Raw genomic sequence first — 22,191 nt, forward strand, 5'->3', positions numbered from 1 at the left:
TAATGGTATCCACCAACACCAGGCCTAAACAATTATAATAAATTGACTGTAACAAAAAGGAATGTCGGGTTTCATTTTCATGCATGATCAGACAGTAGAACTATATTTGCAAAAAAATGTTAAGGACTTGAAAATATATTTTTAAAATATATCCAACGCGTCTTCATTAACACGTACAATTTTTTTATTTCTTCAATTTATGGGGATGATTCTACCGGCCTACACATTGAAGCCTTTGCTACTTTCGTAAATTTTCATCCGTTAAATCACGCATCAATAAAATTTTGCGGGCATGACACCATTGTACGAGTATATCTATTTGCCTGTTAAATTATCCTGGACATGAAATCTTGACAAGAGATTAATTGAAAAATAAAAAACAGTATTGCCTCACCGAAATGTATGTTCCTCTTCGTCCCGTGGTCTTCTGTGTCATGCACACTCCACCGCTACAAGTCTCCTGTTGCCATGCATCTATGTTCACAGTTCTCTTCAGGACTAGTCTACTCAAAACGGTGTATACTCGCTTCCGATGGCGGAGAAAAGCCGACTACTACTCGTTAAAAATGTTTTTTTTTTTTTATCTAATAAAAGGTAAAAGCCAGAAATGAAAGAACAGCTGTGTTGTTTACCATTTTATTTTTCTAATTATCTAGGTGATGATGAACGTTATATACTTGGTAATGCGGGGAGGCGCGCGGCCGGCGCTACAGCGTCCTCTAGCTCTAGGGCACTACAGCCCAATCATTGCCTATTGTCTATACATTCAACCTGAAGACCTTTAGAACCTTCAGAATGAATGTAGAAATACAAAAAAATCTACAGTAAGTTTACAAAACATTCAGTAAATCTGCGAAAAAAAGCATATCCCAAACACAGACGTGATTTTATCAGATTGACATAACAATTAAGTCAGCCATGATTTGTAAACGTGGTATATTTAGTCCATGTTTTGAGATATTATAATACCATCTTTATTTCAAAAATTCTACGGACTACAAACCCGCTCCCAATCTACAGGATACCTTCAAACAAAATACACGTAGGATACAATAATTGCAACATTGGAGCAAAAACTTGTGTGTAAACAAAAACAGCCCTCTATTTCGTCTATTGTTAACTATATAAACTACCACAAACATTATTATTCAAAAAAGGAATGTCCAAAGTGATTCAGCGACGATTATAAACAAAAATGGAATTTTTTCGTCGGCAGTAGGTATCACTAAGTGCCGCCAAGTTTGACGTAGGTATAATATAAGGTACGGGTAGCGTACAACACGACAGAATGTCTTCCATAAATACACCTTCGTACAACATAATACAAATAAGCTAATATTAGTCCCGTTAATCCATAAATACTATTAGAAAATCGCAGTACTGATCAATCGATGTTCGTTTTCGCCGAACTTCACGTAGGTATCTCAGATTTTAATCCTAATATCAAAACACATTAGGGCGGTACAACTTCGGTCTAGCTTTAGACTGCGTGGTCGTACCGTTATGTATGTGTTTGACATCAAAAGTAAACGTAAGATGTATGTAAAAGTTGGCCAAACGACATCCATTACGAATGATCTGATGCGCTACCCGTACTAGGTTGCTAAACAAAATCAACAAGGCTAAGAAACATGGCCGCACGCCCTCAAGCGACGGCGCATATGCGCCCTACATGAGTAAACGAGATAATCACAATCTCACTTATCAACAAGTGTTATTTATCACGAATAATAACTTTACGGCCCGACTCCGACGGTATGAATTTCCAAACTTATCTATCCCAAATCGATATATTAAATTCCATTAGTTATAGCTAAGAATAAGAAATATGGAATCTTTTATGTAATTTATCATAATTTGGGTTTAGCTTTTTTCATGTCAATGCGCAATTTTGGTGAGCGTCGCAGTCGGGCACTACCAACTCGCTACAGAGTACACTGATGCCTATTATACAAAAATATTTTATATATTGTATGAATGTGTATAATAATAACTCTAACATGAATCGAGCGCGCGCCGCTGTGCCTCTGTGTTTTTCAAACATGCTAATGTGTACTTAGTTGCAACGAGCCGTTATGTAGTGTGTAGCAAGGTAAGATCCTATATACATACTGTTTAACTTTTCAAAGCCGCAATGGCCTTTCAAATTTATAGCGTTATGTAATGGACCAACATCGTTCCATTCCTATGAAAAATTACCAAGAAGAGTTTATTAGGATTCCTTAACAAATGAAAGAAATTTTATGGGTTTGCTATAAATAGCACTTATATATGTGTTAATACTATCGGAGTAATTTTGATTAAAGATAAAAATGCCATTATTTATTATACATATTTGACTAATAACCCGCCGTAATGATAGTATTATCATTTAGGGATAAATAATTAAGGTTTCTCAATATTAAATGAAAAGAGGTGAATAATATTGCGGTATTGGAGACATTTTAATGGGGTTGTAATTAAACGCTCCATTTCTGAAGTGTTCGATATTCCTTGGAGTATTCTAGACTTAAATTTTTTATTCTTGGCTCAGATGTACATTTTAATTTTGTTCATTCACATTTGCAAATTTTACCAAAGTAAATAACGGTCTCATCAACGGCCAGTGTGAGAATAATTTGTTCAATCACAACTGAATCATTACCAATTTGGATAAACGTATTCTAAAAGGCTTTTCTGAAAATCTTTCATTTTAAATATCTCAAAAATGATATAAAATTGTTTGATTTTTTTTTTATCGAAAAATAAGTTATTAAAATGTAAACATTTAGTCGTTGGTATATGGGGTAGAGCGTTACATTTTTTTTTCTTTATATGTAAGCATAAAAAAACTAAAACTTTTATCTAAATAAGTCACGTGTTCTTGTCTTCTGCGATAACCATCACACATCTACTACATTTGATGTCTCCTATCTCCTATTATTAATATTTTTTATTATTATCTTTATATCATAAGACGTGTTTTTTAATACCTTAGAGAGAACCATTTTATATTCAATATGAAAATGAAAAAGTTTAATAGGCCGATCTGACTATGTCTATTGTTAATCGCTTGGTTGATTTCCAGCTGTAGGTACACCACACATGTTTGTCCCCAGCTACATGCTACAGTTCTGCTCCATCCCCTGAAATGAGATTCACGAACGGCGCGCGCGTGCTTTTTAATATATATGTATATATAATAACGTTATTGCTTTCGGTTAGTCATACTTATGTATGTATGTAAAACTTCAAAATCCACTACACTACATCACTACTCTAGCATCGCAATTACGATTAAAAACACACATTTTTTGTTGTTGTCTGTATCATAACATTATTTATACCGATCCAAAAACGTGTATATCTTATAAACTTATGAATATACTTTTTTATATATATAATATATTTTTTAATTATTAATGTATTACATTGGTCCAGTTTTACCTGGAGCGAAGCGCTAGTACGCGGTGCTATTGCATTATGGCACATCACTACGGCGTCAAGCTTCATCGATATATCGACAATAAAACACAATGAAACACTACAACTAGGCAAGAACAAGTATTGAGCAAGATTTAGACTGTTTTCCCGCCGAATTCAAAGAGAATACCTTAATAAAAATGACTAGAAAGGAATGTATCGGTTGCCGAGGGCGACCATGCATGCGCTCAGTGGCGCCGCTGCGGCTGTAATGCGAAACTAAGCTCAATGTGTGCGCAGAGGCGCCTCTAGCGACGTTACTAACTAACTGATCGTCCCTCGTAAATAGCTTTAGTTGGCGACGTCCCTTCGCATTATTGTCTCATTCTTAAGCTAGAGGCATAATAGAGCGGTTTTGGCTTTGTTTACATTATTGATTATTATTTCACAACTTCGAACATCTCTAAAATTGTTTCACTACAGAAACTGTCACTTTGAACGCTTGTGACAATCCTACCAATAATATTATATTATGTAGGATCACACTTTATAGTTTCACAGTTTCTTGTTAGGTTTACAGCTGCGACCGTCCCATTATTGAGCAAGATTACCTTTTGGCTAACTTTTGGCCTGATTATTTGGCAAAAGAACGTTCCTGGGAAGACCGTAGGCCTCAAGCGAAGCGTCACTAAAAGGTCTACACTACGTGTCTACGTTTATAATATTTCTTTTAAAATTTACACGTCGCGTACTTTTAAAAGAAATATTCAATAGCACGTATCACAACCAACGTGTGGCATATGCCTTAGAAATTGACAGTGAATTTTTTTTAATGGAAGATATTCGTTTTATTACGTATAAGTCCATGCCAACCATGCTTTAGGACGCGGGCCGAAAATACACGACTAGACACCTGACTGGCTGGCAAAGAACCTTCGTTAACTACGTCAAGTAACATAGTCAAGTTTAAAGCCTTCACCCGCTAGTCTCGACGAGTCGCATAACTCTCGGCAGCACCCTTAAGTCTACCGACCGTGAGGGAAAGTTCAAGTTAGTCACAAGTTATACTACACTATTATAAATGAATAAATAAGTTTCTGCATGCCTCGATCGACGACTTACCATGTATGCGGCCCACCTAAGAGGCGCGATGAACTCGACTTTTGTTAATGGCGCCCAACTTGGTGCCGTTACTAGCTACGCAACTCAACGTGCAAACTATTGAAAAACCAAACCCAATAGGATCTATGCCCACGCTTCAGAGATTTCATTTTCTAAATAAAACACACATTTTCTAATTGTAACCATGTAATGACACATCTGGTATACTAAGGTGCTCCATACATACGGAAATACTAACTATATACTACGGACGCTAACCTACATGACCGCGGCTGGGACCAAGCTCAGCCCACGCCGCGGCCCAAAAACCAGTTATTGACTGTAATTAATACAGTATTCTGGAAAGATACTTTCGAAATCACTGTTCGGAAAATCTTTTGACATTGAATAGGAAAAACAGTATTTTCTTTTATGGACCCGCAGTGATTTCGAAAGGTATAAAATAAAATTAAGTACTAAGGCCACCGCTCAGCTGTGAGACAGGTTTGGCAAGACAAGCGGCCGCCGGGCGGAGGGGTTACTCAAATCACAATATTATAGTCAACCAACTAATACTGAAAAATTTTCGAGGAAAAATATCAAATATACAAAAGTGTTGTTTGGGACGTGGAGCGTGTGTCGCGTTTCTCCAATACCGGGAGTACGGTAAACTACTTTTAAAAAAGCCTAGAATACTAATAAAAAGCAACAGCTTTCAATACTATAATACCCAGCAATCTATAGCGCTACTGGGAGCATTTTATGAAATCATGAAAACGTACTCGATGTTAAAGTACACAATATGCGTATGTTGCAATGGTGAACAAAACAGCAGTTTAACTGTTTTGCACGTGCGGATTTACTAATATGTTATATGATCATGATACTCAGATCAATTTATCCTCTCATTTTGACTTTTTCATTAAACACACTTTTTTATCACAAAGATCAAATTATTTATAATGAACATTTGCAAATAGAAGATAAAAATAATAATATAATTTCAATAGAAAATCGCGTCAAACGCCCCACAACGATTAATCTCAGGAGGTGTCTAAGCCTACTTAAACTAACAATACTGCTATATATAATAAAGGATAGGTATGTGTGTACATGTATAACAATAGCATTCGGTAGCCGTGATGTGTGGAAAAATATAAGAACAAAATAACACAACAAAATGACGTAACACAGGAATACGTATAAAATGTCATCTAATTGACAATGCGCCAAGTTTATGGGAATACATGCTTAAAAAATAGAAATCAAAATACGACGGTAAAACTGAATGAATAGAACTCACGGGGTAAAAAGAAACGAATTTCAAACGGAGATCATCACACAAGCAAACTTACTCGACTGTACCTAACCTAAAGATTATTTTTTGTCAAGAATGTATCGATGAATCATTAATATTGCGCAGACCACAGTTCATTGAGTAAACTGTATAATATCATAATCTAAGTTCAGCTTCGTTCATCCCCTTTACCTTCACTAGTCACCCCATTTTACCGGTATGTTGAGTGCGGTACTAAATCCCATTAACACAACACAGTTTCCACACATCAAGGTTACATTAAGAGCCGGCAGGCGGGAGGAATGTTGCCGGCTAAGCTACCGCATGCACTCTGCACTACTGTGCGCCGCGTGGCTTCATCCGTGTCGCGCTCGTCCCGTAACAAACAACTAACACCTACCGTTTAAGTACTTTAGAAGCTCTTTAGAGTTGAACTTGAAAATAATAAATTAACACCGACACTTGCTGGATACGCGAGTCAAACTATATGTTTGCATCGATGTACAGATCAGACATTGTATTATAATTATTTATAAGGTAATTTACATACCATTTTTTTTTTGGTTATAGGTTAGCAACTTTAAGTCAGGTTAAGAGCGTCGAAACGATTATTTTAATTTAATATATACATATGACTGAAAAATAAATTAATATGTATAAAATCGAGTCAGTAAAATGACAAAGTGCTCAAATACATTTACTACGCCATGTAATAGTATTAAGACGCTTAAATTACGTACTATTTCAGTACTATTTTACCAGTATGTGTTTATTGACAAACTATTTTTTACGGATATGAAATTTCTTATAAACAATCCTCGAGCTAAATAACGTAACTAATTAAGTACAATGAATAAGAAGTGTCCTATTCATAAACCAATAAAAATGTGCCACGGCATAGGTGGTTTTAAGGTTCTAGTAACGTATTCATCCTTCTCATATATCGAAAAAACCTCAAATTCAATGAGATTCACAATTTATTTACTAACTAACAAAATAGGGTCAACATGACGACGCTTGGGGTCAGACTTGTGTCGAATAAAAAATTAATTATTAATTATTATTAATTAAAAAAGTAGACTGCTGATTGTGAATAGGCTATCGCCTACGGAAGAATGTATTACATTATGAACCAAACGGCAGAGTTGGTTTGAGAAAATATATAATAAGGACCACGTTAAAACATATTAATGCAGTTTTGCTAAAATGTTATTTTAAATTACATGAATTTTTAAACACCCTTTCAGATTAAATTACAATTGTTTTTATTAATGGTATATTTCAAAGCTTCGGATTTTATAGGGTTGAAAAATATATAAACTCCTTGCCTGAAGAATGCAGCTCTATTATCGAAATAAACATAGACAGCTTCGTTTATTTTGTGGCAACAGAAATTGATGTCATGTGTCATATCATTAAAACATTCTTTAGAAATACTGCAAGGAGTTCAGCTAATAACAATTCAGACAAAAATGGAGTCGGAAAAGGGCCATAGAGATTAGATTAATTACTTAATTAGGGATTAAACAGGACCAAGTCCGAAACAGCCTTAAGTCTACAAATTGCACGAACACAACCATTAATTGTCTTTTCTAATACTCGCTAATCACAGGGTGTAATATATTGCTTTCAAATATTTAAAACTATACGATTTAAAATTAAGTACTACGTAGACTATGATCGAGTATATTGTGGAAATATTTAAGACGACATACATAAAAAATAGTTACACAGACAACTTGTCTGTTGTCTGATAGTTATTCCGCTGAATACGATTAATCTAAATTCTAAACGGTTTCGCGTTTATTTTCACTTAGCTGCCTTTTACATTTTATTGACATGTATTATTTTATAGACTGGTATATTAATTTCTTGTGGTTTTATAGTGTGTAGATCGAGAGTCCAATCTTTGTTAATGATATGGGCGTCGTTTATAAAAACCGTTACCATTAACCAGAGATTCGTAATGGCCGCGCCCTCTATGATATTCTTTACAAAACTTAGTTCTTTTTCTGATGAAAACTGTAGTTTCACACAAGCCTGCCTAAAAACACTACATTTTTCTTTCAATTTGGCACCATCGTAATATTTTAAAATTATATTAATTTTCAGTTTGTGATTAGAAATTAATTTGTATGAAAAATACACCAGTTTAGAAATCTTTTATCTGTGTCATATTCGATTTTATTAATCCACAAGGAAAAGTATTTTATGAAATATTTATAGATTTTAATCAAGTATCGTACATAAGTACATACAATTTAAACCTACTGCGATGTCAAAGCAAAAAATATCGTTTTACGAAATGACAGCTAAATCCTAGACATCTGATTAGGTAAATAGGTAGTGCCGTAAAATAATTATTTATATAGCAGATGAGCTTTATACGCACATTTCCTACTACACTGACTTTATTTGTGGTATCATATCGTGTATTCTTCAAATTTTTTTGACATGACTATAGTAGACAATTTAAATGCATATCGTTTGGAGGTGGTTTATCTCTCTTTTACAACGTTATACACGAACTTTGACTAGAGTTGTATAGGCACTGCGCGTTCATTGCGCATAACTATAATCTCTCAATTGATTTAGATGCAGTATAAGAGAGCACACATTCACTAATCAAAACCGGTAAGAGGGTGATGATATGGTCTTTAATGTTAACGATATACAGCTGGTGTTATTAACATGCCCTAATAATACAACACGAAAAACGTAGATTTGCCAATATATCATTTCAGCCTACCAACGTAATCTAAATGTCTAGCATTTGTTGGCATTTCGTAGAATTCGTTATAGTATGCATTTGCAAAATACCACGTATTTCTATATAATATATGCATTTAATACGTACGGGACGACGCGCGGCCGGACGAAGCGTGCCGCGGGCGGTGATCTGACGTCACTACGGCGGTATTACGCTAACTTATTGTCACTCGACACACTGGTGTTAGTTGCGCATTCACTAATATTATATTAAAACGCACTGATTTTGTACCGGAGGCGGGCGGTGTGTAGTTACATTGTCAATTATGAAAACATGGAAAAGAAACCCGAACTCAAAAATAAAACATCGTGCATAGATTTTAGGATAAGTAGAGAGACTTAAACAACTCTAATTAGACACGTAACAAGATGTTATTATGACAAAATAGAATACAAGTATTTTTTACACCGCAAAACAAATTTATAGCAATAAATACTGATACAATTAATAAATAACCGATGCACAATACAGACAATTGAGCAATGAGGTCACCGGTAAGTAAGATCGCAAACAACACGCCGCCCGCCCCCCGACGCATCTATACACTACGAATAATACAAAATATATGTGTATGAGATTGCTTTCGCAGTTAGATATGTATGATTAGAGTATTGTGAAGGCGCGATGTGAGCGCAACATCGTGCGACTGGACGCGGCATTGTTATCGAATCATAAACATCACAGGTGGTCGAAGTCATGATGGGCAAAGTGCGGTCCTGTATTGGAATATGGTAATGCTAAAAGCAGTACAACCTAAGACATTACTCTGCTAACCATTACTTGCGTACCCTAGGTTACGAGTCTAGCTCATTAGAATTTCACGACGCTATTGTACGGTTTAATCTTCAGTAAACCAATGACTGATGAAGCTATTATTTTTGCAAGGCAATATCTACGTCATGTGGAGCCCCAGCAACCCCTGACCTAGTTCAGTACTGAGCTGCTGATGTTTGTAAGCGTATGTATCTGTCCACATAACTCCACGACAGTATAACTGATGAGTTAATATGTCATAGCTCGTAGGGAGTCACCGCTTGCTAATACATTTTCTTGATACCTACAATATTTCCGTAATAACGAATGATACGTCACAGTATGTTTCCAGTGTTAAGTCGTGAATACCTGATCCACGTATTAATATTTAGTTCTTCCCGCATGGGACAGAATATTTTGGCACATTTAGAAAAATGGCACGAAAAATACAATATCATAGTAAGGTTATATTTCATTACACTTTATATCACGTCTCATTAAAAAAACACAAAGTCTAATGCAACATTATGAACAAATAAAACAAAATCTTATCATACACTACCAGAACGACAAACAGGAGCAAAGTGTATAAATATTTCATAGCTTTTTTATCCTGGGACGAAAATGGGGCTGATCTGTATGAATGTTAAATACAGTGCAGGCTACTGATAAATATTACGAAAAACAGACGTTGCGCTCGTCGATAGTCACCGGCATTAAGTTGCTCTGAATAATGTATTATGTAGATAGAAATCGTAGGAAGAATGAAGTTAAAATATTATATAAACCAATAAAGAAGTATCGGCCCAGTCACACGAAGTTGCTTGTCACGCATAAGTACGTATTTTATTATAATAATATATATTATGTATATAAAATAAAAATAAACTAAACGAAAAAAATACACAGCTCTGCGACACACGAGATTCATCAAAATACAAGTCTTCTCAATAAACACCGTTACATTACGTCTGCCATACAGCGTGCACTACCTCTACTAATTACAAATTCAAAACACATGAAAAAACGAAAATAATTAGGATCCTTTTTCACCACTTCAAATGACGCAACTAAATTATTTGAGATCTTCGCCTTAACATTTAATTTTAAGATTGACATTCCCATCGGTTACGCTATACTGGGAACGATAATAATTCAATACTTGTCAATATAAATTTAAGTATCGCCGTTCGCGTTCCGGATGTTTGGAATCGCGATTATAAAGTATAAATTAGTATAATAAAATATTATTAATAAGTACGTTGCGTAGCAGTAAACATAAATAAAATAATCCCATCGCGGCGTACCCAATGGGAACCACTTACCACTAACGTTTTAATAAAAAAAAAAATGAAATGCGTTATCTTTGACGCCCGTAGCGGGCAAAATATTGCTTGTCACATTAAATCGTCTTACACTAATACTAATGAGCCGAATACCTTAACTACGTTCGAATACTGATCATTCCCTCTGTGGCCACTCCGAGAACGCGGCAAGACAAACATTACAAACGAAAGTACGTAGGAACTCTATTGTAAGAAAGAATAAAAATAATATAGCCGAGCTGACCTAACCTCTGGTAGGCGGGTGGGTGCTTAGATGTACATCGGCAGGCCGTACATGGCGCTCCAATCCACGCCCTGGAACGAAGACATGTCGACGCCGGCCAGCGAGTACGCCGCGCCGAACTGCGGCAGAGCGGGCGCCGGCGCAGGCGCGGGCGGCGCCACCAGCGCCGTGGCCGCCGTCGCCGCGGGCAGCGCGTACGGCGCGTACCGGTACGCGTGCGCGCCCACCGCCGGCACCGTGCCCACGCCGCTCACGCCGCTCGTGTACACGAGCCCGCGGCCCGGCCGCAGCACCAGCCGCTTGCCTAACGCCAGCGGTGCTGCCGCCACTGCCTCCTTTGGCTGCGCGCGCTTACATTCCACCTTTTTGTTCTTTATAGTGTGAAAATGTATGTCACATACACGCTCGACTGCCTCTTCAGAGTGGAAAGTGACGAAGCCGAAACCACGATGCCGCTTCGTCTGCTGGTCCATCAGCATCACGGCGTCTTCGACGACACCGAATTGAGAAAAGTATGCTCTGACCTCTTCGGCAGATGTGTCTTGACCGACGCCTCCCACAAATATCTTCTTGGTTTTGGCCGGGCGCGGCGCCGACTTGGGCGTGGCGTGCTTGGGATCGATGCGCTTGCCGTCCAGTGTGTGCACGGGCACGGCGAGCACCTTGTCCACGGACGAAGCCTCCTGGAAGGTAATGAAGCCGAAGCCGCGCGACCTCTGCGCGCGGCGGGCCGTGAGTGTGGTGGGGGGAGGGGGGGGGGCGCGAGTCCGGTGCGCACGGGGACGAGACACATGCCCTGAGCTACTTTACACACTCTTTACTCACTCTAAACTAGTCTAAGTTATGTTAGTACAGTGAGGAGTTACCACTTTCTATTGCAGTTATCTACTATAAGATGAACAACTGATAAAATACCTACTAATTACAGTAGCAGATTTACTACTAGGCAATATGTGGCACAGAAAATACGACAAATTTAGAATACTAGACCCCATTCCAAATACCACACCGTAAAAACAAAATAAGTAATAAATTTTTAAGTACCTTTAACTTTATTTTTTTTACATATTATAGTAAATCAAAAGACTATTCATCTGCTATCAATATTGAAGTGCCTTTATTCACTCTATTTTATAATAGATTGTAGCTCGTTTAATGTAGAATTAAAAATATTATAGAAAATCGTTTCAGCCATTCATAGATACTTTATTACAGTTCAACAAGCCAAATAACTCTTGTGAGCATCACATAACATAATGGAGTCAGGATGTTTTTTTCTAATACACAAATAGTAAATCCGCCACTGGCAAGTTTTATCCCCAAAAGAAGACTACAAGCTCATTTTAAACTGAGCTACATCCATTTAAGCGTTTCGAGTATCCCAAAATAATATGCAATGGCGTTTTATCTCTTCAAATGACATATTCCCTTTACAGCATCATGTTCAATCGCATGTCTCCCTCTCCATACGCCACCGGGCTCTTAAACATCGGGATAACTAAATAGTAACTTTAAAAATTGGCTTATTGCAGGAGTTATCTCAAAAGGCATTTACCAATAATACCAATCAAATGTATTCCATTAGATAATTTTAAGGATTCTTGTTCACACTTATTGTTTCCGTTGTAATATGCGGTTAATTTGTTCGCGGCAGTCATACGGACCGTTATGAGTTTGTATCCACACATTGACAACAAAGGCAAAAAACAGCGCATGAAATATCCATTGATTGGACTGAACTAATGGTATCTGTTCCATTACTTCTTCCAATGTCACTACAAATACTAATCATACTGAGGTTGAAGACCATTTCAGATGGTATTATATAGTCCGGTTCATGTTTTGACACGACATCTATGGTAGATGTCACTATTTCAAAAACATATTAAGTAAAGACAAGCAATCAAAGAATTATACTATTCATTTATAGTGTAGGAAGATTTGTGATATTTTAGTAAGTCGTTATCTCTATCTAGACTTATTAGGATTATATAATATTTATTTACATACAAAGATTTTAAAGTTTTATGCGCAGAGATCTGAATCAGAACTATTAAATGTCAAATCATTCTACTACCACATTACGCCGCCTCCGTGGTACACACTCCTGAATGCCCTCATTAACCACAAGTTTTACGGTGGTAAAATATGCGTGGACAAGAGACCTTAATGTTAATAAAATACGACATCTGCAACTACGTTTAGTTTCGCCTTTACCTTTGATACACCACAAATAAGTAATAGTGTCTTTAGGTAGTTAATTCAAATTAATATTAATAAAAACAAAACTAACTTAGTCGCAGATCAGAGAACAATTGGGATCCTGGTGGAAATGGGTTCAAGAGTAACATCTAATTGATGCCTAAGTTACTCTGTTTACTTTTTTCATAAAGGTTACGCTATATATATAAAAATATCATTATACATTTCTATTTCATTGTACAGTAAAAGACGTTTAAACTAAAAAAGATAATAGAAAAAAAATACTACAAGACGTTACTGAATAGTTTCTGATAACTAACAGTATACATTCACCCATTGCCACCAGTACCGTTCAATCAGTACATGTATACTTGAAAATCGTTAAATCTCTCACACTAATGGTACTTTACAAGTATACACTAAGCCACCCTTGGTATGTCCTACGATCACTCAACGTTTTGGCTCCATGCTCGAGTGTTACAAATTATTTGTACTTGCTTACAAAATGATAAGAAGCTATCTGCCAATAGAAGATTACTAAATAAAATATGAATGTTATCTAAACTGTAAACTAAACATAAAAGTAAAACACAAATATATAATAATCCAGTTTTCATCTAAGAATACATGTATGCCTCAGAAATAAAAAATAAATTGTAATCAATTTTAATTATAGGATACGAGTTAAAAACTGTTAGCATAGTGGCATTTTTTATTGAATATTTTTTGAGCTAGAAAAAAATTCACCTATAGAGGAAAATAATATACAATACTTGCTGATAGACTCTTATCCATTTACAGATAGCTTCTTACACAACGTTGATATTTTTTATGGTTTTTCGTTATGGATTACTGTAAATGCGCACATTGAGAATGCTTGGCACTATTCGTTTATATGACCACTATACACTTATCTTTAAATGTCTCAGAGAGATGGATATCGTATATCTCCAGGCTTTATTGTCAGAAGTAGGCCGGTAGAAGTGGTAGGAAGTATGCTATCACTGAAATTCTTCTCAGAACTAGTCCAACTATTGAAAGTAGTGCTATTTTGATACTAATGTATAGCGGAGGCCTAAATATGCCTCTCGTCTCGTTACTGCCTATTGTTTCTCTATGGTTGACAGTGCAACGCAAGATTCTTTCGAAATTATTACGGCGCGGAGGCATGGCAGAAGTTAGTGGCATATTTGAGACGCCTTTGTGATCGGCCATCATTTAAAAAAAACGCACTTGGTGAAGGAGTCTGTTTCATTTGGTTCGAACGCGCTAATATACTAGAAATACTATAATATGACGCTATATTATCGCGAGCGCTATAGGCCACAACTTAATCCTAGAAAGGACTTGAACGTAAGTCGGCGGAGTCCCGACCAACTTATGGAGACGTTATTACTTCTAAGTGAATTTAATTGAAATTTGTTGTGTATTTACAAATTACAACCCTGAGAATGTTTTAACCTTAACATTTTTACATTATTTTTCGCCATGTGGAGCACAACTAAGTCCTATACCAAGCAATCACTTCATGTGTCTCAAAATTGACAGTAATACATAGGTAGATAAATTCATGACCATTTTATGAAAATAAATTAACAACACCTAAATAAAAATATTAAAATAAAAGGCACAAGTAAGGTTTGTTTTAATTTGAAGAATGATTACCATAGCCTTCTGATAGTTGAAATAAACCTTAAGTTGCGATATCAGGAAAGTTTCCACAAAAATAAAAGCATTGAGTGAAAAATGAGGCTGAAAATTAAAGAGTATGATAAAATTGAAAACATAAAATGGCCATGTTGTATACTAAAATACAGGTATCGTAGTTAATTCTATTACAATAATCAAATAGCACTTTCATATTCTATCCGAGCAGTGTTACTCCTATAGTGGTTCCAAAAATCTACCATATTCGGTTTCAACTGGTCCGTAATACCTCAGTGAGAAATACTAAATAATACTTTACTACCAAAATATATTTTGTCTATAGTGTTTGGTCAAACTAATAACAGTTTTCGTAGGAAATTGTTTCTCAAATTTTTCACAGTCAGTGTTGCAAAATAACTATTTTCAATGATACCGTAAATCGTTAAGCTAGCTAAAAATTACTACATTTTAGGTCTACATACAAGGAAAAAAACATCCTAAGATGGTAGAATTTTCTTTATCATGGCAACACCAACAAAGTAGGGGAACTACCGCTTAGAAGAGTCAAATAGAGGGAGCAGATAATAATATCATATTCAAAGTTATAATATTATCTTGTCTATGACCTAACACATTCTATAATGTTAGTGACTCTAGCATGCTTAACTTAACTATGGTTAATAATGATCAATTAGTGTATAAGGTTACCTAATTACTTGTTTATTCAACCATAGCCCAACTATTTGTGTGCAGACGGCTCGGCGTACCATAGACAAAAAATATAAACTACAAATAGATTAAGTAAGGCTTCTCTCAGCCAAAGTTACAATACTGTGAATACCTCTCAGCCGCACAAGTAACACTTTGCTACATACTCTATAAGCGAGGAAGTGCGGAAAATACTGTTAGGACTTAAAATTTTATAATATAAATTTTCCCAAAATTACCCATTGATAAAACAGAAAGCATATACAATAAAAATATAAGAAAATAAAAAGCGCATAAAATAAATTTAAGTACGTACATATATTAATATACAAAAAATAAGTTTTTATATAATTACGTCATAACATACCTAGACATTGATAAAGTGTGTAACTCGACCTTTGAAGAAAAGGCCTCAATATCTAGCGATTTAACCAGATTTTGCACAATTTAAAAGTCGCTTGGGTTTTTGATGAGATTCAATGGCGTACTTACTGATTCATAGCTTAAAAAGTAGTAACTGCATAGATCTAAACTTCAAGAAGTCGTAATTATTTGATTCAAATAGTGAACTTTGCAGTACTGTATAGCTTTGTTAAGGATTTTTACAAAGATTGTTTGATACATACCATATTTAATAATAGTAAGCTCACTTCTTATGTTTCGGTAGGTAATTATTAGCTAATATTTCATTACCAGACGAAAGAGTGATTTTTTATAATACACATTCTCGTAGCATCAGCCATGAGAACCAAATAATTGGATATTGAGTTTCTCTATGGAGCTGTGTGTTTGGACTGCTAATCGAGATATACTATGTCATAATATTATAAAACTTTTTTTTATTTTTGAAGGGTCTTCTTACAATGAAGGACGACATTCGCAATTGTAATATCTGGGGCCGTTTCAATCTTTGAACGGCGCAAGTGCGTTGCGTCTACGCAGCGGGTGCGTTGTCGACAGCCTCGCTTGAAACCTATTCGTAAATGAATAGTGCGCATTTGCGTTTGATAAAGAGAGCGCTATTAGTAAGGCTTTCATCGAAAATTCGAATAGTTAAAATCAACAAAAAACTAAAATACTTTCGACTTTTCACATGCGAAATCTGTAAATATTTTAAATAAAAGCATTACTTCTAAGAATCGAGAACGAAATATAAGCATAAATTTACGTTAAAAAAAATATATACATTATATTTGCTCTGCAGTGCATCACCACACTGCCAACAATCATTTAAGATATTTTTACTATTGCTATTGTAAATAAATCCTAAATTTATGTAAGAAATAAGTATTGTTAATCAATATACAGAGAGAATAGTAAAAAAGAAACAACTTCAAATACAATATTTATGAAATAGATAGGATTAAAAATTCAGGAAATACAGTTTTTATCTAAGGTTCGCTCACGTTTACTTGAGCCATCTGCACATGCGACACCTACTGGAAACTACGTTTAGTTTCAAACCCTAACAAGAGTGTCTTTCAACTGACCGGCTCATAATCCTTCTTCACACATCGCTACACGCTGTCTCGGGAATAAAAGCATTTCTTGTTATTTTTGTTGGCATTTGTTAGTCTCTGGGCGACAGAAGTAATATTACAAAAAGCTGTTGGCTTGCCGCCGATCAAAAACTTACACAATATTATAAACTTCATTGTAGTCCAGTAATTAAAAATATTTTTTATTTCCTTATTGATATGATTAATAAAAAATTGACAATGGATGATTTGGCCATGTCCAAATGAATAGCAAATCTAGCTAAATCATAAATTTTCCAATAAGTTTAATTTGTCCATATCATCAAAAATAATACATATTAAGTGATTTTCTTCTTTACTCCCATATTAATACAAAACTTATAAATAAATAAAAATATGTACATTATTTAAGCCATGTACCATTTGTTTGCAGCATAAAACAGAACTTTATTATTTATTTTTATAGTATAGTCATTAATAATATTCAAAAGATACAAATACTTTATGTGAACTGGTATTTTTTAAATCCATTAAAGTTATTATATAGTCAAACATAGCTTTCAGTATCGTAAAGTGATATTTTGTGACGATGAATTCCCTAAAAACTCAATGTTAAAACTGAATCAAATACTTCAAATTAGAATTCTGTAAGATTACTTAAAAAAACAATTTTTATAAAAAATATTTAAGATACATTTTTTCAATGTAACAAACATCACAGAGAATGCATCTTCACATAGCAACCAAAAATTCCCATTCATATGTACCCAACAAAACCTTATCCATCTCACCTGTGTGACTGGGTCTTTCATTATAAGCACGTCGGTGACTGCTCCAAACATGGCGAAGTACTCGCGTAGTTTCTCGGAGCTGGTCTGCCAGCTGAGCCCGCCGACGAACAGTTTGCTTGGCGATGGTGAAGTGGTGCCAGCTGCTGGCGTTGACGCGGTCGTTGTCACGGGCGTCGAGCGGCCCGACGATGGTGAGGTTTCTGTTCAAGGATATAGGAGTTATAGCTTGAGCAGGAAAATAACAAACTTGCTTTGAGGGCACTACTCCTGCTTTTTCTTTTCAAAGTTAATGTCAATACACAATATTAGTTCCATATTTTATTACATAGTATTTTTTTTCCTGGTCAAGCTATAATTGATAATAAATAATAATGGACTGCCTCGGTGGCGTAGTTGTATTGCATGTCCAGTACAATAGCGCTCTGAGGTCCTGGGTTCGAATCCCGGATCGGGCAAAGTGATATTTGGGTTTTTCTGCTCAGTATCAGCCCGGAGTCTGGAATTTGTGCCCAATATGGCGATAGGGTCGCCCCCTTTCACATCATGGGACGGAACATACTTGGCGAAAAGTGGGTGCCCTAGTTGCGCCTCTGCATACCCCTTCGGGGATAAAATGCGTGATGTTATGTATGTATTTATGTAAATAATAATACTAGCCCCGTAATATACTGTCCTACTGTTGGCCATGGAACTTCTATAGTAATTGATATCTCATTATATTTTCTGCTCAGTATCAGCACAGAGTTTGTTATTGTACCCAGTAAATGGTAATAGACAGGCTCTCTATTCCGTGGAAGCTAGCATAGATTGCAAAATTTGGGGGTGAAGTAACTTCTATTTACCCTTGCAAAGGGATAAAGGTGTGTTGCTATTTGTTTTTGTATTTTGTTTAGTATGCATGGAAAACTTATAAGCTAGAACAAAACTCAAAGTTATAAAGGTAACAACTAATTTTGCTACTTCTTAGATTTTTAATGTGACACTCATATATTTCAAATGATATAGATTAGTTTAAAAGGGGTATTCCAAAATAAAATAAACTAATATAATTTTCATATGTCATTAATCCTACAATAATAAGAAATATCTAATGGTTAAAGTTATGGAACTATATATTATATAATATAATATACAACCTTTGTTGTCATCAGTATTAGCATATTTTGTTAATAAGTAGTAATAAAAGGACTTTTAAAACAAATACTGAATGGAAAAGTAATAATATAATTACAATTCTTGTCCCAATTTAAATATATTTTTACACACACGATGTTATTTTACTGATTGATGAATACAACTGTTACAAAACAAAAATAAAAAAAAAATCCTTGGACAACCCACTTATTCCATTTAAAAACCAAAATATTGGACCAATTTTAAAAATATTCCTTTGAGACCAATCTGGAAGTATATTCTTTCAAATAAAAAAATATTGGTTAGTAAATGACAGAGTTTTAGGGTAAACATCAACAAAAAATATATATATATACATGTTCAATTGCTATTTTTCACCTTTTTTGGAAGTAATTTAAAATACATAGCATCTTAGCTTACACCACTACAGAATTAAGGAGCATATATGCTTATTAGGGAATATACAAAGCATATATGCCCATTTAACAGGAATATAGGTTCTTAGCCAAAAAATGTTTTAAAATACATACTTAAAGTTTGATAAAACTGAATTTCCCAGTAAGTTCACTTATTATGCCTTTATAGAAATGATTTTGCTGTTTTAATTACACAGAATCAAATATAGTTCTGTTAGTCCATTAGGACTTAATGCATTTACTAGAACCTATTGAAAACAATTGAAACTTAGTCTTTAACAATTTCTCCATCTTTTATGTGAATTATAGATTTTGTTTGATTTTTGAGCATGAAACTGCATCAATGTAAAACTCTATACCAGGTTTGTGCTACATAATCTATAGGGAATGTTTTATTATTTTATTACCTATTATTTAGCAAATAGTTTATAATTGTTTTTCAGCAATCTTGAAGTTAAATAAAACCTTAATTAGGTACCTGTTTCTTAGAGATGGCATCATTAGTTGTTATACTATTTTATGAACCTAATGAATCCATCAATTTATGTGAAATAAGAACAAGTTTTGAATACTTTCTGTACTATAGACCTATATAGAACCTGTTAGAAAAATAAACCCTATAGGAACGTTGTCTTCAAATAAAAAAGGTATCGAGATACTCACTGATTTGTTGTACAGCCATTTGTTGCTGCTGATGCTGCTGGTGTGCGGCGGCGGCAGCGGTGGCGGCGGCGTGTGCGGCCGCCTGCGCGCTCAACACGTGTGCCGTCAACTCGCCGCCCACCAATCCACCGTCCAACACCTCCACGCCACCCAGCGCACCGCTGGAATATAGTCCCATCATCTTTAACACTTCAAATAAAACAACAGTCAACAATATTTGAAAACTGAAAGTAATGGCGGCAAAACGCCTAGGTACGCGATAAAAAAAAACACAATCACAATGTCATAGATCAATCATAAATATCCAGCCAGTTATAACAAAATTTAAAAAATCGCAATAAATAGTTTTGAACACTAAAATAAAATGAAATTTTACATGTCAATGATAGCGATCATTTCACTGGTCTGAGGCAACAAATAATCAATGTAGGTAGCCATTCAATAACTTAGTTTATACTATGTGCAATTGTATCAGAATTTAAACATAAACTAAATTAATACGTAAGAATAAATAATCAGATACTGAGAATTTAAAATAAACAGTTGTCATTTGAATTTATAGCATGACTGACAGTAATAGAGATGAGTTCATTGACAGGTAAATGCCACAAGTTGAGACTACAGGAATGAGGGAAGTGGCATATATAAGTTAACTTGGTTTTTTCATTAATCATTATGCATAATTATTTACATGAAATAATTATAAGTAACTAAATACAATACTTATATAGTAGTGGCGTAGACAGAGAGAAAAGGCGTTTAAGGTGGTAGCTCAAGGTCCATTTTCATACATTTTGTTTCGGCTTTAATCTGGGTAACTAAACAAGTATTGGCAAGTAAAGAATTTAAATTCACGTCTAGTTAGTGATTAGTTCTCGCAGTTGAAAGAAAAATGTAAAAATAATTAATAATCATGGATATTTCGGCCTTTAAAATTTCGTCATATTAAATTTTAAAGGCCTTGAAAATCGTAATAGGCTTCGATAAATAGATCAGGGGTCTTTTTAATCAGCATGAAGGTATAAGATAAAACTCACAGCCAAAAGTAATTATTACTAGTAGATTTCCACAACGATATGGGGATAAAGTACCTACCTATTTCAATTTGTATATGTTTGCGTTTATAACGACTATAAACGGTATAATAAGTATGTGTGTTGCACCTTCTATGTAGTAGTTCCATTAAATATGACAGATTAATTTATTCGCGACAATAAGGATATGACGCGTCTTTTCTAGATGGTTAAGTATTTTATCTTACATGTTATTCAAAATATTATAAACTAACGACCCGCCGTGGCTGCGCACGAATAGCAGAACAAATATATACTTACCTACTTATATATGATTATTTTTTATCATATAAGGTCAGGTGGGGCAAGTGCGCCGACGGGGTAAGTGCACCTACCCTAAAAAAATCGAGAACTATTGATGTTATACAATTACCGCAATCTTACATCTATGCTACTAACTGAAATACAGTTCCACTAAAAAACATAAATGGCTATGTTCATTTTAATACGATTTATTCGCCATTTTATTTTAAGTGTCATTTAGACCTGTAAACCGAGATGACCCCGTGAAAGACAACATCAAATATTTCAAGATATTTAACATATTTCTGTAAACCAGTAAGGTGAATACATAGTTTAAACCTTTTATTTTAACTTCCTGCCTGAATTTTATTTATATATACTCAAATAAATGATTTTTAGCAATGCGAAAAAATGTACCTAAAAATTGTCGAGTAGGGCAAGTGCGCCACAGTTAATAGTCGTATGGCGCACTTGCCCCTGATCCATATATAACCAACCTTTTTTGAGAATAAGTTTTACTAATATGAATTATTATTATTAAAATGTTATACTTAACAGCAGAATTTTTGTACTCAAGGTATTTTGTTTTGAGCCGACTTAAATAAAAGGGCGTATTAGTTAATTCGTTTTTACAAAAGAAAAACTGAAATATCTTGGTCTAGAGCAACTTTACGTGAATAGGTTGCTGTTCGATCAGGCACGTTATCTGGATATAACGCAGCTAAAACATATCAAATGTCACAAGGCCAAATTCTAAGTAATTGAGTTATAACGCATTCAAAATTGTTAATTCCAAAATTTTTGTATGTTTTTTTTTAGTTTTAGAAATAAAATGGATTTTATATTAGGGCTAACATTTTTTTATTCCAACATATCCGCACACAAAACTCTAACATAGCAAAAAATTATATATCAATAAAAATTCTAAAATGTTTTCAAGCCAA

General features: G+C 34.8%; 1 protein-coding gene across 2 annotated transcripts in view; it reads right to left on the minus strand.

Annotated features, from left to right (window-relative positions):
- Window positions 1-1,856: 1,856 nt before the first annotated feature.
- Window positions 1,857-22,191, minus strand: part of LOC115450508 (RNA-binding protein Musashi homolog 2) — a 104,690-nt gene continuing 84,355 nt past the window's right edge. The window contains exons 1-4 of one of the 2 annotated variants that reach the window (XM_030178538.2): window positions 20,308-20,503; window positions 19,932-20,092; window positions 17,719-17,918; window positions 1,857-11,608 (exon numbers count right to left, since the gene is read on the minus strand). In XM_030178538.2, the coding sequence (XP_030034398.1) occupies window positions 10,919-11,608; window positions 17,719-17,918; window positions 19,932-20,092; window positions 20,308-20,369 (1,113 nt within the window). In that variant the 5' untranslated portion in view covers window positions 20,370-20,503 and the 3' untranslated portion in view covers window positions 1,857-10,918. Of the gene's footprint in view, window positions 11,609-17,718; window positions 17,919-19,931; window positions 20,093-20,307; window positions 20,504-22,191 lie in introns of those variants that run through there. The other variant, XM_037443172.1, reaches the window with a different exon arrangement.

Source organism: Manduca sexta, chromosome 26 (genome assembly GCF_014839805.1).
Source record: "Manduca sexta isolate Smith_Timp_Sample1 chromosome 26, JHU_Msex_v1.0, whole genome shotgun sequence".
In the NCBI taxonomy this organism is placed as follows: domain Eukaryota; kingdom Metazoa; phylum Arthropoda; class Insecta; order Lepidoptera; family Sphingidae; genus Manduca; species Manduca sexta.